At 34.5% G+C, this 17,196-nt stretch overlaps 1 protein-coding gene across 1 annotated transcript; it reads left to right on the forward strand.

Moving 5' to 3' along the window:
- The first annotated feature begins 420 nt into the window (after window positions 1-420).
- LOC121406139 (trans-1,2-dihydrobenzene-1,2-diol dehydrogenase-like) lies at window positions 421-13,167 on the forward strand. The gene is made up of 7 exons (XM_041597157.1): window positions 421-661; window positions 5,072-5,235; window positions 6,624-6,759; window positions 8,028-8,141; window positions 10,157-10,281; window positions 10,859-11,039; window positions 12,883-13,167. Exons 1-7 carry the CDS (start codon window positions 463-465, stop codon window positions 13,005-13,007), a joined length of 1,044 nt encoding a protein of 347 aa, XP_041453091.1. The 5' UTR covers window positions 421-462; the 3' UTR covers window positions 13,008-13,167.
- The last annotated feature ends 4,029 nt before the right edge of the window (window positions 13,168-17,196 follow it).

The following is a 17,196-nucleotide window of genomic DNA, read 5'->3' on the forward strand; positions in this document are numbered from 1 at the left end:
CCATCATCATCATCACCATCATCACCATCACCATCATCACCACCATCATCATCATCATCATCATCATCATCATCATCACCATCATCACCACCACCACCACCATCATCATCATCATCAATCATCATTTTAATCTTCATGTTTGTTGCCATGATTATCGGAAACTCAAATAAAAGATAAAGAGTGCAATTCATTTTGAAGCACGGAAATCAGACCTGTTTGTGGTAACAGTCACTAGAGGCAGAGGGGAGGGGTCTAGAAAAAGCTCTGTCATCTTACGAACGCAATCGATTGTACGAATGGGGAGATGGCGCTCGTGGCGATCTGGGGAGCTAGGGGGTCCGGTCGGGGCGGCGCGCGCGCGGCCGGCCGGGCCGGCCGGGATCGGAAGTAACACATAGAGATGTATACATCTCTATCGGAAGTAACACCGCTCTCCTGAATTAACCAGCGCAGCATATAAAGATGGGTGTCTTTCGTTGGGGTATATGTTCTGCTGGGAAAATCTCTCAAGATTTCTGCTATGCCGTCCACAATCTCGAAAACCACAGAATCCAGGCAATCGCAGCCAGGTCTCGGGAGGATGCCCAGAATTTAGGAAGCAAAGTAGGAGCTGAAACGATATACGAAGGTTACGCACCGCTTGCTAATGACCCAAATGTTGGTAAGTTAACGAACCTTCAATCTTGCAAACCCCGGCGCCGCCCGCCTGGACGTCCAGCAGCATTCGCTAGTCCTATGTCAGAAAGGTATTGCTTTGCTTTGGTGTGTGTGCATCTCAGCCCTATATACCGGTACTGTCACTTGTTCACTGCTACCACCCTACCTGTGGGGAATCTACAGGTAGGACTATGGTATGCCAATGTTGTACAGAGCACACACTGTAAAAAATCATAAAAATATCACTTTTGTGACCAAAATTACTAATTTCCATACAGTTACAATTTATTTTTCATTAGTAACTTGGGAATAATTTTTGTATTCACCAGAGCGCTCAAAAACTTGAATTTTGGGCATATTTTTGTGTACGCCCTCTATTGATGGAAAGTAATATGGCAAGATAATTTTCATTTTTTGATCTCTGTTTTTAATCAAGAAAAAATGATTTAAAGAATCAAATTTGAATAAGAGTCAAGTAGTATGAATAATAGGTGTATTGGAAACTACTGTCAGTGTAAAATAATCAGGCATTTGCCCCAAAGAAAAAGAGAAAATAAGCCAAACATTGCCACCCTGATTTTGTCACACATGGATTGTCCTTGGATTCGAGATATAACTGAGAACAAGGTTATATCATAACCTTGGGCCTGTTGCATGACGAGATGAGCGATACGTAGGAACGTCCTAGGACCATTCTTCCGAGATAGGAAGATTGGCGACAAATCAGCGCTTTCCGTTTCACGAAGGCAATGTTGTCTTTCAAGTCCGCGACGTCGTTTAATATCGATAGTATCGAAAAAATATTTAGTCTTCATCGTCACCTGAACTTTTTATTTTGGAATGACGACTTTTCATAAATTCATTTATTTCAATAAAAGGAGATGAAATGATGTTTTATTTATTACTGATTGTTGAATTGATGTATGGAGCTTACTTTTATGAGGTAAAAAGAGAAAAAAAATTGAAGATTCACAAACATAACTGAATAAAATCGAAATTGTCATTATTTCCCTTATTTATAACACAGTGTCCTTTCAGAGACACCTTTCATTGATATTTCAACGAAACAGACCCTTGTCCGAAATAAAAAATGATTTAACTAAGTAATTTCGACATTTTATTTGTTCAATATTCTGTATTTTTATAGCATACTTATATATAGTGATAATTTTGCAAATTACGTGTTAATATGTTATTTGTAGAGGTAAAAATAGGGTTCGAATGGAGTAAACAAAATCAACAGTGTCTGATTGTATGAGACTAAAAAGGAAAATATGAGAGGCTGCGTGTGAAAAATCAAATTTATTTATTTTATTTGTTAGATATAACGCAAGAATACAAATGTGAGTATGTAGAGTATAAACATACCTCAGTTGCATGATAACTAACCGAAGACAAGGAACATGAATATTGCTGCAAACATGTCCAAGTGAATAAAGTCCTGCTTTGCAATAATAATTAAAACATAGAAAAGTTGTGCAATCCGCAATGGAATTCAAAAAATACTATTAACAGAAATAATGCTAAAAATTACAACGATCATAAACGTGGTCATATTTAAAGTTGATCACTTAATTTATGGAAGCTTATAATTATAATAATATAAGATTTAAGAATATACAAAATATGTTCAACATTTCAATTATTTTAACATGACATAATACATAGGAGCCGAAAGGGGCCTACCCTACGATTTGAAATGCGCCTATTCGCATGGACTTTCCATAATATTTCATTTGATAAACTTATCTTCATTTGTAATTATTGTAGTATGGATTCGTAAGCTATATGTCTAATCTGTATCTTAAATTAAATTAACTATACTGCAGATTTTGTTTGTTTCACCGTATGACGTATCCCAATCATAATGAAAATGAAATAAAGATAAATAAATGATTTAGCATGTTTAACATCTTAGTTTTGTATTGTTCCTTTTTTTTTAGCTGAACGTTATAAATACTTTTTTCCTTACATAATTTCTTTTAAAGAAATTGTTTTCAAGTTGTTTAATTGTCTACAATGAGAAAGCATGAGCGGTCAGAGAGATAGTGCAGTGCTGCCCATTTCGATAGTTCAAGTTTATTTTTTTAATGGAATAGGGTGGGGATAGGATGGAGGGAGAATAAAAGAAAACATACTAAAAATTGGGCCTACATTGCCCCCGGAGAAGTTAAAATGACATCCGTTTTGGTCGTCTTGTCGACCTGAAATTGATGACAACTAGCCCCCATATAAAAATAACTTGGCGCCATCCCAGATAAAATGTATCATCAACCCCCTAAAAAATATGTTTAGAGGTGATATGTCAGTGTGGCTTGCCGTAAACGCATTTTCTCTCAATGCCGACGGTGGCGGGCGGTGTGCAAAGAAGATCATGCCTACGTAGGACATGTCTGGAGGTGTCTTTCCAAGGACCATTCTTCGTATCGCCCAAATCGGCTTTGTGAAACAGTTGAGCGATATCTCGTTCTTACGTAGAATGGTTCTACGAAAGACCATTTCATGCAACAGGCCCCTGGTTCATTGAATGAGTGCTACCACCCTGCCTGGCTGTGGGGAATCTACAGGTAGGACTATGGTATGCCAATGTTGTCCAGAGCACACACTTTAAAAAGTGATTGAAATATCACTTTTGTGACCAAAATTACTAATTTCCGTAGTTGCAATTTATTCTTCATAAGTAACTTAAGAATAAATTTTGTATTCACCAGACTCCAGAGCGCTCAAAAACTTGAATTTTGGGCATATTTTTGTGTACGGGGCTAAAAAAAGGGGCTAAATTTTAGGTCCCTTTTTTCAAAAATTTCAGCTTGTGCTTGCATTATTATCTAATCCTTACAAAGTAACCAGTCTTGTGAAAATAAAGCCATCATTATACCTCAAACTTCAATCTTGCATACAGACATTTGGGACCCCCCCCCCCAAAAAAAAAATTCATGACCAAGAAATAAAAGGCTGAAATATAACATTGTGTCAAAATCTATCACATAATTAGATTTTGTATGAAAAAGGTGACAATTTGGCTCACTCACTTTGCTCGCTCATTTTTTTAAAATAAAGTTTGTTCCTTTCACCATGTCTACCAACTAAAATTTAAGATACAAAGCCACTGACCCCCCCCCCCCCCTCCTTAAACTGCAGAAAAAAAATTCACAGAGAACAATACTCTGTCAGCCATCCCCCAAACCCAGCAATCGACACCATTTTCTCAGCAACGTGGGCCTAATCTTTAGTCGAAATCAATTAATTTGATACCATACTTCTGATTACTGATATTAGATTGATGTTACATACAACAGACCTAAATTCCCAGCATATTTTAAAAGTTATTGTAAGTAAGGCCAGCATAATTTACTCCCTATGACACCTCTCCTAGGCCGTGTTTATGCTTCCACTTTTCAGGCCAGAATCAGCATATTCAAACGTGATTAGTCCAAAACACGGTTGCATCCATTCTTACTTTCATTTAAACACTGTTTCAAAACGCCGATCGTAAACTCCCAAAAAGGTGCGTTTATAAACGTCGTTTGACCAGAATCAGGCTTTCTGGGGAAGTGTAAAACAGAACCATGATCGTAAACGTGTTTAAATGACGTTATTTGGTACATGCTTCCGGTGAGATAAAAATCCGCGGGCAAATACAGTCGCATTGCTCCACGTTATCTCTACATAATAACAACACTCTGGAAAAAAAATTTCGAAAGAAAGGCGCGCCCAATTTGACCTCGCTTTCCTGCTCTATGAAAATTATGATGTCGCTTCTGAAAAGTTAAGCATAAACAGCACTCCCAGAACTACGTTTACGATCGGCGTTTTGAATCAACGTTTGAAAACACTGATTCTGTCCTCGCAATGGAAGCATAAACACACCCTTAGCCACTTTGAATAGCCATCTTTAAGCCTAAATTAATGAATGCAAGTGAAAATTGTTGCTAGCCTTGAATGATGCATCACTTACCGTCAGTTTGACCAATTTCATCAAAACTTGATAAAATGGAATCCATACCAGTTAATGTGTTAAAAAATACATACATTGATTAAACCTATATCTTCTTTTTATTTAATTGACATTAAAAAAACAAATCAATATAAATGTAGGAATCCCCAGTATGAATCTTTTATCAAACAGAATGGTATAGACTTTAGGCCTAAACGCTAGTTGTGCTGCCTAGTGTAGAGCCGTGTGTAAGACTAGTGCCTGAAATGGGACCCTTTTCTGTTTTTGATACTTATTCTGGTCACGGGTGTGTACATGTAGCAGGCCATGTGGAGTTTGACCCCCCCCACCGGGTCGTAGAGGAACTGGTGATTAGACGAAGTGATGATTGGACCAATGTTTCAATGAAAGTACCCTGTTTAATTCCCCCCTCTCATTTTATCTGCCTTTGTGTCACTCTTTTTTAATTTATTCCAGATATTGTGTACATTGGGTCCATTAACACTGCACACTTTCCCTTATGCAAGCTGTTCTTGGAAGCAAAGAAACATGTCCTGTGTGAAAAGCCCCTTGGAGTGAATGCCAAAGAAGTAGGCCAAATGATAGATCTTGCAAAGAAGAGCGGCGTGTTTTTCATGGAGGTAAATATTGATAAATCCACATTTTAAAACTTAATAGAACCAAAAGTTCAGGTCTATGCCAACATTAAGTCAAGTCAACAAGACCTGTCTGTTTATTCAAGATATGTCAATTGTTGTATCAAGACCAAACTGTTTATCTCTATGTTTTATTTATTCATCCACTATGATAATGATATGATTTTAGGATTGTATTTTTAATTATTTCTTTAAATTGTATTTCATTATCTTTTATCTCATGGGGAGGGAGGGGAGTGTTGGATAAGTAGTGCTATATTTGTAAACTTTGAGTGCTAGATTGTACACAATTCTGTAAAATTGCTGCTGAATTTTTCCTTTATTATATGTATTCTGCATCTTGTTTATTTGTTCTTTCTTTTTTGGGAAAGGTTTTATTAATGTCATTCCAATTTCAAGTTACTCATCATATTTTCGCCACTTATATCATGGAGAGTTTTAATCATAGTCTTATTAAACCACCTTTATTCTTCATCATTACAAAATGATATTTTTTTTCTAGTAACCACTCATGATCTGTTATGTTCTTCATTGTGATTTGAAATAAAATAACCTAGTCTACAGGAAGACCCCTTACTCCATAATTATACTAAACATATCTTATCTTTCATGTTATTATGTTGATCATTCCATATGAGTTGCTGTTTGGGAGCCCTATTATATATTACAAACTATTAGAAATTGTTCACGGCTCCCAATGGACTCCGTAAACATTTGTAATTTTGTGCAGGTCTGTATCATGCTTTGTTGTACATGTATTGTGCACCCTCTCTAGATATTACCGGTATTGTAACAGGTGACCTGACCGAACCACAGAATTTGACCCATTGTCCTGAATGGGTCAATTGTTAAAGGGGAAGTTCACCCTGACAAAAAGTTAATTGTAAAAATAGTAGAAAAAATAATAAAAATACTGCTGAAGGTTTGAGAAAATTAATCAAAGAATTAAAAGTTTATTAGAATTTCAATTACCAGATTTGTGAAGTCATATGCGAGCCGCATTCCGACATAGTGAGTGGTAAAAAATCAATGAAATGCCATTTTCTCAGAAAATTGAAAGTGGTTTCACTGTACCTTTTGTATATCAATAGACAAATCATTTCACACCCGATCATGAATAGAAAACAAAATTAAGTCATCAGGGACCATACCAAATTTGAAATTCATACATTTTATATTACATAACACATGGGGCGGCTGCTCGTTTATGATGTCACAAATCCAAAATTTTGAACTCTAATAACTTTCTTACTCTTTAACGGATTTTCCTCAAACATTCACCAATATTTTTTACTATTTTTTCTGCTATTTTTACAACAAAGTTTTCTTCAGGGTGAACTTCCCTTTTAATATATATTTTAATTCACTCCCAGGCAATATGGAGTCGATTCTTCCCAGCCTATGAAAAGATCAGGTCCCTCGTATCCAGTGGGGAGCTCGGAGAGGTCAAATGCATCACAGGGGATTTCTGCATAGCTGCTAGCCATGTAGAAAGATTGATGAATAAAAGTAAGGTCTCTTGCTTTCTACTCATATATAATATTGTAGCATTGTCTGGGGCTCTGGGGCTTTACGTTCAAAAGAAATATAGAACGGATTTGTTAATTGCAGAAGCGTGGAATTCATATTATAATACATTCCACATATCTCGCCCATAGTCTACCTTTATTAAAAAATGCAGGTTCTACCTATAAATGAACAAATCATTAGATACATCTATTTTTCTGTTTAATCTATCTAATAATTGTCTTCCAAAAATTTATAACTACATCTTTACTGTGACCTGTTCTATTCATAGTCATAATACCAGGAATACTAAAAATATTCATCTTCTTCTTAACCACACATCAATAGCACAAAAGTCAATTTTCTTTAATGGTCCAATGCTTTGGAACAATCTCCCATTTTATTTTAAAAATAGTAAGACTATTTTAAAAAGTAGTAAGACATGTGGAAGCGTTGTGGTGTAGTTGTTCTGACTCTTGCCTTGTAATCTGCGGGTCGTGTGTTCGAATCCCACCATGGCCTAGCGTCCTTTGGCAAGGCGTTAATCCACACTTTGCCACTCTCCACCCAGGTGTTAAATGTCCAGGACGGCACTGCTGTTTTGATTCACCGATAATCGACAAAGGCTGCTTTGTTTTGAAAGTGTCTGTGAAGTGATTCCTAAAAATGCCATTTTATCAAAGAGGTTTTTTTTTAATAATCCTGAACCTTGGAATGGGTTTTTGAAAAAAAACATAAAAAAGCAGAACTTTGCATGCGGATCATGTTCAATTCACAAAACACATCAGTACTAAGTTCACCCTGACAAAAAGTTTATTGAAAAAATAGCAGAATAAATAAGAAAAAATATCGATGAAGGTTTGAGATAAATCCATAGAAGAATTGAAAAGTTATTGGATTTCGATTATTTAATTTGTGACGTCATATGCGAGCAGCTTTCCCTCATAACGAATGGCAAAATATCAATGAAATGTCATTTTCTCTGCAATTTGACAATGTTTTTACTGTACCTTTTGTATATCAATAGATGAATCATTTCACACCTGATCATGAAAAGGAAACAAAGTTAAGTCATCGGGAACTATTAAACCATGGAATTCATGCATTTTATATCATATAACATGGGGCACCTGCTCGTTTTTGAGGTCACAAATACAAAACTTAAAATTCTAATAACTTTTTTGATCTGTGACAGATTTTCCTCAAACCTTAACAAATAATTATTGTTATTTTTTCCCCTTAAATATTTCTGATTTTTCCTGTTTATACAGGTTTAGCTGGTGGGGCCTTAATTGATATTGGGATCTACTTGGTCCAGTTGGTTACCATGGTATTTGGTCCTGACCCTATCCTAGTCCAAGGAGTTGGAGGTCTCACAGAGACTGGTAAGAATTAAGTATAGCCCACCCACCCTGAAGGGTTTATTCACTTTGGCCTGTATTCTGAAGTTTAACTTAGACCATGGTCTAACTCTTTGCTGAAATTATGGGAAGCCAAAAGTGTAAACATTTTTATTTAGCTGTATGTTTCTTATGTTTACTGTGCTCTTTCCTGATTCATCGATGGTGCAGACAATCCTCTATTTTATACTTCCTAGATTATTATGAATGATTTGAGAGTCAAATGAGCTGAAATGTGATATCTCTACTGTTAGTGATTTATGTAACAATTGGCTATCCATACTTAAACCATAACTTTAAACCTGAGTTTAAGTTAAACCCAACTTCAGAATACAGGCCTTTGTCTAGAAGCAGTTGGTATATTTGTCATATAGACTGCAAATGTACCACCTGGGCTAAACCCATTTGGTCTTGCTCTAATTGCTGTTTGGTCTACAGTCTACACTGAACTTAGTCTAATGTCATCTTGATCTTATATAATATAAAAATCTAAATTGTTATATTCTCATTTGGTCACATTTGTACAAATCCCCATTTACTTTTCTACATACTTTTACTTAAATTGTTACTTTAATCAATTCTATAGTATAGATGGTTGGTTTTTTATGACAGGATATGTAATAGAGGTTTTATACAATATCATTTACAAAGAGCTGGAAGTATGATTAGAGTCAACAAAAATTAGATGTTTTGGGGTGTATTTTCAATGTACAACTGGCTTATACAACTCTCCCCTTTGTACATGTACAAAGGGGAGAGTTGTATAAGCCAGTTCGTAGTTCCTTTCTGCGCATGATCAGAGATTCTACGGATGATCAGAGGAAGGTCATTTGTACTTAAGTGACATTGTGGTTTAAAAAACTAATGAGATAAGCACCAACTTTGATGTCTTGATTATTCATATTTTCTTTTGAATTGTGGTTTTCATTTACAGCCACAAAAAAACCAATGCGTCCACAAACGACTGGTATTTCACAGTTTGCCAAGGACATTGTGCAACATGCTATTATATGCATTCAAAGTAGGAATGCAACAAATATCTTCATAAAGTGTTCATTGGCATGATTGGTGTGCTATTCTAGTCAACTGGTCTATTCAATTTCTTCATCCTGCTATGTAAGGCAAGCTTACGTAATATCTTGCTTTGAAATCTGTCTATCATAATGAAAGAAATGAAATGTTTTTTGACTAAAATTGTCCCTGAAGTAACTACGAACTGGTCTATTTCTGTGACATCGCAAATCTTGGTTGCAATGTTATCGGGAGGATCCCCAAAGCATTCATAGTGATATTTTTTATGTATGTTTGTATGACAATTCATACTTAGTGATTTTGACATTCCATTGCTCATAACTTAAATATTCATTCAATTTTTCTCAAACTTTCATTGATTTTTTCCTGTTTTCACACAAGCTAACTTGTTCCTAGGCTTGCATTCTGCTTTGATGAAACAATTGTAAAAAAATTCTACCAGTTAAAGGAAAGTTCACCCTGAAGAAAACTTTGTTGAAAAATAGCAGAAAAAAATAGTAAAATATATTGGTGAAGGTTTGAGGAAAATCTGTTAAAGAGTAAGAAAGTTATTAGAGTTCAAAGTTTTGGATTTGTGACGTCATAAACGAGCAGCTGCCCCATGTGTTATGTAATATAAAATGCATGAATTTCATGTTTTGTATGGTTCCTGATGACTTAATTTTGTTTTCTATTCATGATCGGGTGTGAAATCATTTGTCTATTGATATACAAAAGGTACAGTGAAAACCATTATTAATTTTATGAGAAAATGACATTTCATTGATTTTTTTACCATGCAATATGTAGGAATGCTGCTCGCATATGACGTCACAAATTAAATAATTGAAATTTAATAACTTTTTAATTCTTTGATGAATTTTTCTCAAACTTTCAGCAGTTTTTTTTCTGCTATTTTTACAATTAAACTTTTTGTCAGGGTGAACTTCCCCTTTAATTATCAATATTTTGTTTCCAATATGTTGCAGGTGTTGACGAGACTTGCAGCATCACGTTACAGTATCCAGGAAACAAGGTTGCAAGCTTGTTGACCTCGCTCACTATTCATGGCAACAACGAGGCATCGATCATTGGCACTAAAGGGAGGATAAACGTGAGTTTTTTAATCTTGTTCTTTGCTAAAACTTGTCAGTTGGACCAAAGTTATAGTTTATTTAGAATTGTCGTAAATCATGTACTTTGTAAAAAACTTGTCAGTTGGACCTGTCTTATAGTTTATTGGGAATTGTCGTAAATCATGTATTTTGTAAAAACTTGACAGTTGGACCTATATTATAGTTTATTGGGAATCATAAAAAATTATGTACTTTGTAAAAATTGTCAGTTGGACCTGTATTATAGTTTATTGGGAATAGCCATGTCCACTCCAGTTGAGTTGCATAGATGTTTATATTGTGTCAATGTTTTATTTTTTATTCAATTTTGAATGTAATTATTTCTAATTGTGCATGTGTTCTGTCATGTGGCTTATGTCAGTGTATGTTTTTTTATTATAGTATTGAATCAGGTGACGGTCCACTGTGAAAAAAATGCACATTTAGTCATTCATAGATTAGATAAGATTGAAATGATTTGAATTGAATTTAGTTTGAAATATCAATTTTTTTGGTGCTACATTTAAAAGAGAGAACAAAGTTTCCAAGCTCCCATTACTTTTATCACCATTTCAGCTACGAGACACCTTCCACGCTCCCTCAGTCATTGAGTTGGTACGAGGCTACCCGGCTCCTGGGCTACTCGAGAGAGAAGTAATTGAATTCCCTGTACCTACCACTAGTCACCCCACTAATTTTATCAACTCGGGTGGACTTGGATACCAAGCTGAGGCCATCAGAATAGCTGTCGAGGAGGGTGAGTTGCGAATAATTCAAATATGCTTTTTATTGTTAAAGGACAAGTCCACCCCAACAAAAACTTGATTTGAATAAAGAGAAAAATTCACCAAGCATAACACTGAAAATTTCATCAATATCGGATGTAAAATAAAAAGTTATGACATTTCAAAATTTCACTTCATTTCACAAAAACAGTTATATGAACGAGCCAGCTACATCCAAATGAGAGAGTCGATGATGTCACTCACTCACTATTTTTTTTGTTTTTTGTTGTTTGAATTATACAATATTTCAATTTTTACGAATTTGACGATTAGGACCTCCTTGCCTGAAGCACAAAATGTTAAAATAATGGAATTCCACATGTTCAGGGAGGAATGAAACTTCATTTCACATGACAATGACGAGAAAATCAAAATGGTGTGTCGTCCGTCCACAATTTCAAAATGGTACTTCTTTATTTGTTGACCGATTTTGATTTTTTTATTCCATCTGGTAGAGCTTCATGAGGTTCATCAAATTTCTACACAGAATTTTGAAATTTTGACTAGAACAATTTTTATGCTAATTTATGTGAAATTAATTTATTCATATTTTAAAGAATTCACATAAAATGCTTCTTCTTTATTTGTTGACCGATTTTGATTTTTTTTCTTCCATCTGGTAGAACTTCATGAGGTCCACCAAACTTTTACACAGAATTTTGACATTATCAGTAGAAAATCATTTATGCTAATTTATGCAAAATTTATTCAGAAATCTCAGAAAATGCCTCTTCTTTATTTGTATACTGATTTTGAATTTTTTCTTCCATCTGGTAGAACTTCATGATGTTCACCAAACTTCTACTCAGAAATTAGAAATTTTCAATAGAAAATTATTTATGCTAATTTATGCAAAATTTATTCAGAAATCACAGAAAATGTCTCTTCTCTATTTGTTGACAGATTTTAATTTTTTCTTCGATCTGGTAGAGCTGCATGAAGTTCACCAATCTTGTACACAAAATTTTGAAATTTTGTCTGGAAAATTATTTATGCTAAGTCATTAAAAATTTATTTATATATCACAAAAAATGTTTTTTCTTCATTTGTTGATCAATTTCAATTTTGTTTGCTTTATATGATAGCTTGAGGTGGTGATACAAAATTTCAACACAGAATTTTTAAATTCATTAAATATGCTAATTTATTCATATATTTTCAAAACTCACAAAAATTGCTTATTTATTTGTTGATTGATTTTGATTATTTTTGTTCCATCTGAGAGCTACATGAGGTTCACCAAGGTTCTACACAGAGTTAAGAAATTTTGACTAGAAAGTTATTTATGCTTAATTTATATGAAATTTATTCATAGATCACAAAAAATGCTTCTATGTCATTTCTTCATCAATTTCAATTCTATATCCTCAATTTATGTCACCAATATAATTCACTACAGTGTCAACTGGGCTGAAATTAAAATTGTGTTAAATTTTGTTGCGAGATGCCGGATGAGCTCCACATCATTGATGTACTAGTATTATAATCATTAGCTTAGCTTCTAACATATAGATAACAAGCTTTATAAAACAGGGTTCCGAGGACCGTTTCAGCAATAATTTTGTTTGACAAGTTGTCAGATCTGACATCTTTCCTTGATTCTGTTGGCTGAGAGGCACTGTTACTATGGTAACCGTTGGATGAAATGGGACTTGTCGGATAAAATGTCGGACAAGTGCTGTTTTATCCGACAGTTACTATGGCAACGGTGTGTCTTAGCTATTCATAATCAAGGAAAGTTATCAGACCTGACAACATGTCGGACGAAAATGTTGATGAAACGCTCCTCTCATCTTCACTCTCTTTGTTTTACAGGAAAGACGGAGCATCCCCTAGTGAGTTGGTCAGAGAGTTTAGCCATCCACAGGATCATGGACAAATTGAGGCACGATGTGGGCTACTTCCATCAAGATGAGGAAACAGATAAGGAAACTTCTTGACTCAAGGATGTTTAGAGATGGTGCGGGTTCTGCCCTATAAAGAGTCATGATTGATCAAATCAATACGGAAAGACAGCAATGTTAACATCTAACATGCATGTCTCTTTCAAATATTTTCTTGAATTGCTGTATTTTCATTCGTTCATTGTTTTCTTAAAAATTTAGTGTACTTCTCTTTGTTTACAAAATTTTGTGCAAATTTTCTGTAAGAAAATTCTGACATTGCTGGCTTTCCATACAGTTGACCAGATCGATTAAAATCAATCAAATTGGTAATCACTATACCCATGGAGACTTCAGGTTGGCCACATTTGTGATGTCAAAGCGAAATAAGGCAGTTACTACTCTTCCATGTAATCCAAAACATAAAATGGCTAAAATGTCATTTTTTCAGAAGTTTTACTTCAAATTATATTTTTCTTTATTTGAATTACTGCCCGGAAGGAAATGGGTACTCTTAGAAAGCCACAATTCCCTGATGAGTAGGAACATGGCATATGGGAAAGTTGTCCTTGCCCTTTGTCACAATTTACTCACCCAGTTGCCAATTTGAAATCTACAGAGTCTTAGGGATCTCAATTTTAAAGCAGCCTTAACTTTCTTATTGCTTGTCTGATTTCTTTCAAACTTTCATCATTCTGTTTTATTTATTTTTCTCCTTTCCAACACAACATTTTATGACCAAGGCTGGATTCCCCTTTAATGTATCTCCCTGTAATCTAAAACATATAATCAATTCTGTTAAAAGTCAAACTGTAAGTCTATGACAATCATTGTACAAATAGTATGGCCCGTATTCTGAAGTCAGGTTTAAAGTTGTAGTTTTAGTATGGGAAGCCAAAAGTATCAAAATTTTTATTAAGTTGTATGTTTCCTATGTTTTCTGTGCTCTTTCCTGTTTCATCAATTGTGAAGACAATGATACATTTATACTTCCTAGACAATTATGAATGAATTGAGAGCCAAATGAGCTGAAATATGATATCTCTACTGTTAGTGATTTATGTAACAATTGGCTATCCATACTTAAACCTGACTTCAGAACACGGGCCTATGAATCTAGGATACACCTTAAATATTACAGGGTATTATGTTTTGATATTATTTACATTGTATGATGTATGAAAGAAAAGTAGGTTTATTCTAAACCTGCTTCTTGTGCTACTAGTCACTCAGGAATTCAATCTCAAAAGATAAAATGTGCTTTTATTTTTTTACATGTCCCATATTTATATTGAATGGTTTTGTATTTGGTAGGTTTAAGCTTGCTATTCATAATGTCCATGATGACCATAGCTCATGAAGAACATTACTTTTGCTTTTGACTTCCCGGTCAGAGAATCTGAATTAGGACAATTAATAGCTTTTCTTTTTATGTGATTTCCCCTTTTTGACAGATAAAGCTCATTACACACCCCTAAAGGCCTATGGTGAATTTTGTATGTTCCTACTACCTATTGAAAAACTCATTCAACCATCGTACACTTTTGTTTCACTGCCTTTTTTTGGGGGGGGGGGGGATTTCATCATGTGCGCTTATGGAATACAGGTACAAGAATTTCCATGATTATTCCAATAATCATAAAGCAATTAAAGGTGTTTCTAATAATGATGATAATAATAAGGTATTTTGTATTGTGCACATATCCACTTTGTTAGGTGCTCAAGGCCTTCTCCTGTAATACCCCAATTGTAAAGCCAGGGTACCACAGAGCTCACAGCTTATGCCGGGGGGGGGGGGGATTTTCCCCTTGACAAATTTTTCACTACGCTGCTGCATAAATTTTTTTGACTGCCCCCCTCGCTGACTTTTTGTCTCGCCTGAACGAATTTGGATAGAGACCTGGTTATCACTTTTCCTGTTGGTCTGTTACAAAATTGTTAAAGTTTTTGTTCAACTTACTTTCCTTTCTTTATTTCTTCATCAATTATGTTCATACTCAATTACATAATTCTTGGGTAATACTACATGTTACTTTATGAATTATGAGAATGATTTGGTCAAAGAAGAAACCCTTCTAATAATCTACATTTATTAATTAAAATGATATTTCAATTTTTGTATTGAGATGTATCACAAAATAGCTTAATATCATAATAATTATGATAAAATTAACAATGTGCAACAATAATATAGTTCTTAATGAAATGAGTTGAATATCATCTGCGACAATCACTTTCTTTAAACACTTGAATAACGATACCCAACATCGTTTGATATTAAAATTATCTCCTTTTATATATTTTTTTAATATCCAATCATGCATTATGACCCCTTCTCCCACAGTCACCCCTTCTTCATGATATACTGGGTACCGTAACACAAAGGTTAGCGATTAATCGTATACTTGATTTTCATTATTGATTGTACATTGTAGTCAATGCAATCAATCGTAGGAAAATGTTCTGCAGTCATTGCTAAGGCTAAGCTTTGTGTAACAAGCCCCTGGTGGTGGTTTGGATAGGGAATTGTTGAATAATTAGTGGATTATATTGCCCAATTGGCAAGATGAAAGGTTCTCTATTGGTAAAACTGTTATCAATTATGGCATGACAATTGTGATATATTTTGATACTGCAAGGTTTTAAAGTGGTGAAATTATATTTACTCAAATGATATTGAAACTTTAACGGGAAATTGGTTTTAAATTATATGTTTTCTGTAATTGGAAGGTGCTGGAATGGTAAAGTCTGAAATTATTTTAATTCAACATGTAATGTTATAATGAAAAGTTAAGTATTTTTTGGTCAACTTTAAAGTCTTGCTGTTGTATTTTCAATTGCATGTTTAACTTTTGTTTGGAGTAATAGAGGTATAAGCAATAAATAAGTATATTTTCTGAAATGTGTGTGTACAGTCTTTTGCTTTTGTGTTTATTTCATTTTCCCCATTGCATTACCAGTTAGGGGTGAAGGATTTATTTTTTTATCTGAATAGCATTCAATCAAGAAAAAAAAATCATGTAACTACCATTACACTATGAAAAATGAAAACACATAAGATTTACTTGAATTTCCAATATACCTGTTTTATTGTTCAAAAATTATGTCAATTATCTTTAAGGGGAAGTTCACCCTGACAAAAGATTTTTTTGTACAAATAAAAAAATCCATTAAAGGATGAAAGAGTTAGAATTTTAATGATTTGATTTTGTGACATCATTATGCAAGCAGCTTTCCTACATATCATTTGGTAAAAAAATAAATGAAATGCTATTTTCTCAGAAAATTGAAAATGGTTTAAACTGTAACTTCAGTATATCAATAGGCAAAACATTTCACACCCGTTCCTAACAAGAAAACAAAATTAATTCGTCACAAACCATTAAAAATTTGAAAATTTAAGCCTGTGCATTTTATATTACTTAACATATGGGGCAGCTGCTCGTTTATGGCGTCACAAAACTGAATATTCTAATAAATTTCTTAATTTTCCTCATTTTTTCACCAATGTTCTTATTATTCTGCTATTTTTACAACAAAACTTTCTTCAGGGTGAACTTCCCCTTTAAAGAATAATTGAGCGGGGGGGGGGGGTTGGAAAAGCAGGGGGTGGACAACACTGTACGGGTGTGATATAAAGAGAGGATTAGAAGTGCAGAGAGAGGGAGACAAAAAATAAGGGGGAGACAAAAAATAAGGGGGAGAGAGAAGAGGAGAGGGGTGTCTAGGTTTCGTTCTAATTGACAATAGGAAAGAAAATACGGGGATTTCCTCCTATTATCTGCCACTTTCTTTTCTTTCAGTTTCACAAAATGGAGAGCTGTAGTGTGAAGAACATCTATATCAACATAGTACTAGATTACATAAAACACTTGATTACGAATATATCGGGGAAAATCATTTTAAAAAACGTTTGTATTGATTTGTCATGCTTGATATAAACCCTGTTGATCATGTTTATATTCCTTTGTTTGCCTGCAAATTTAACCCCCGGCCCATTCACTTTACACTTAAACGCCAGCTTCATCACTCCTTCGAAATTTGAAAACTCAGCGAGTGCAATATATTAATACTGTATTTTTTTGTTAAGTTTGAAACATATGCCCCACAGACCACGCCTACCTATACCAAATCGGCCAATGAGAAACGCACCAGGGGCCCGTTTCTCAACACCGTCATAAGTCTAACTTCTTGACTAAATCGGAGATAGTGAGCTACTTGTCCGCTAACCATTTCACGAAGCCCT

Source organism: Lytechinus variegatus, chromosome 19, assembly GCF_018143015.1.
Source record: "Lytechinus variegatus isolate NC3 chromosome 19, Lvar_3.0, whole genome shotgun sequence".
NCBI lineage: Eukaryota > Metazoa > Echinodermata > Echinoidea > Temnopleuroida > Toxopneustidae > Lytechinus > Lytechinus variegatus.

Coding starts and splice junctions, on each gene's coding strand:
- LOC121406139 (XM_041597157.1), top strand. CDS start 463: ATGGGTGTCTTTCGTTGGGGTATATGTTCTGCTGGGAAAATCTCTCAA. Junction 5,236..6,623: donor GCGGCGTGTTTTTCATGGAG/GTAAATATTGAT, acceptor ATTCACTCCCAG/GCAATATGGAGTCGATTCTT. Junction 11,040..12,882: donor CAGAATAGCTGTCGAGGAGG/GTGAGTTGCGAA, acceptor TTTGTTTTACAG/GAAAGACGGAGCATCCCCTA.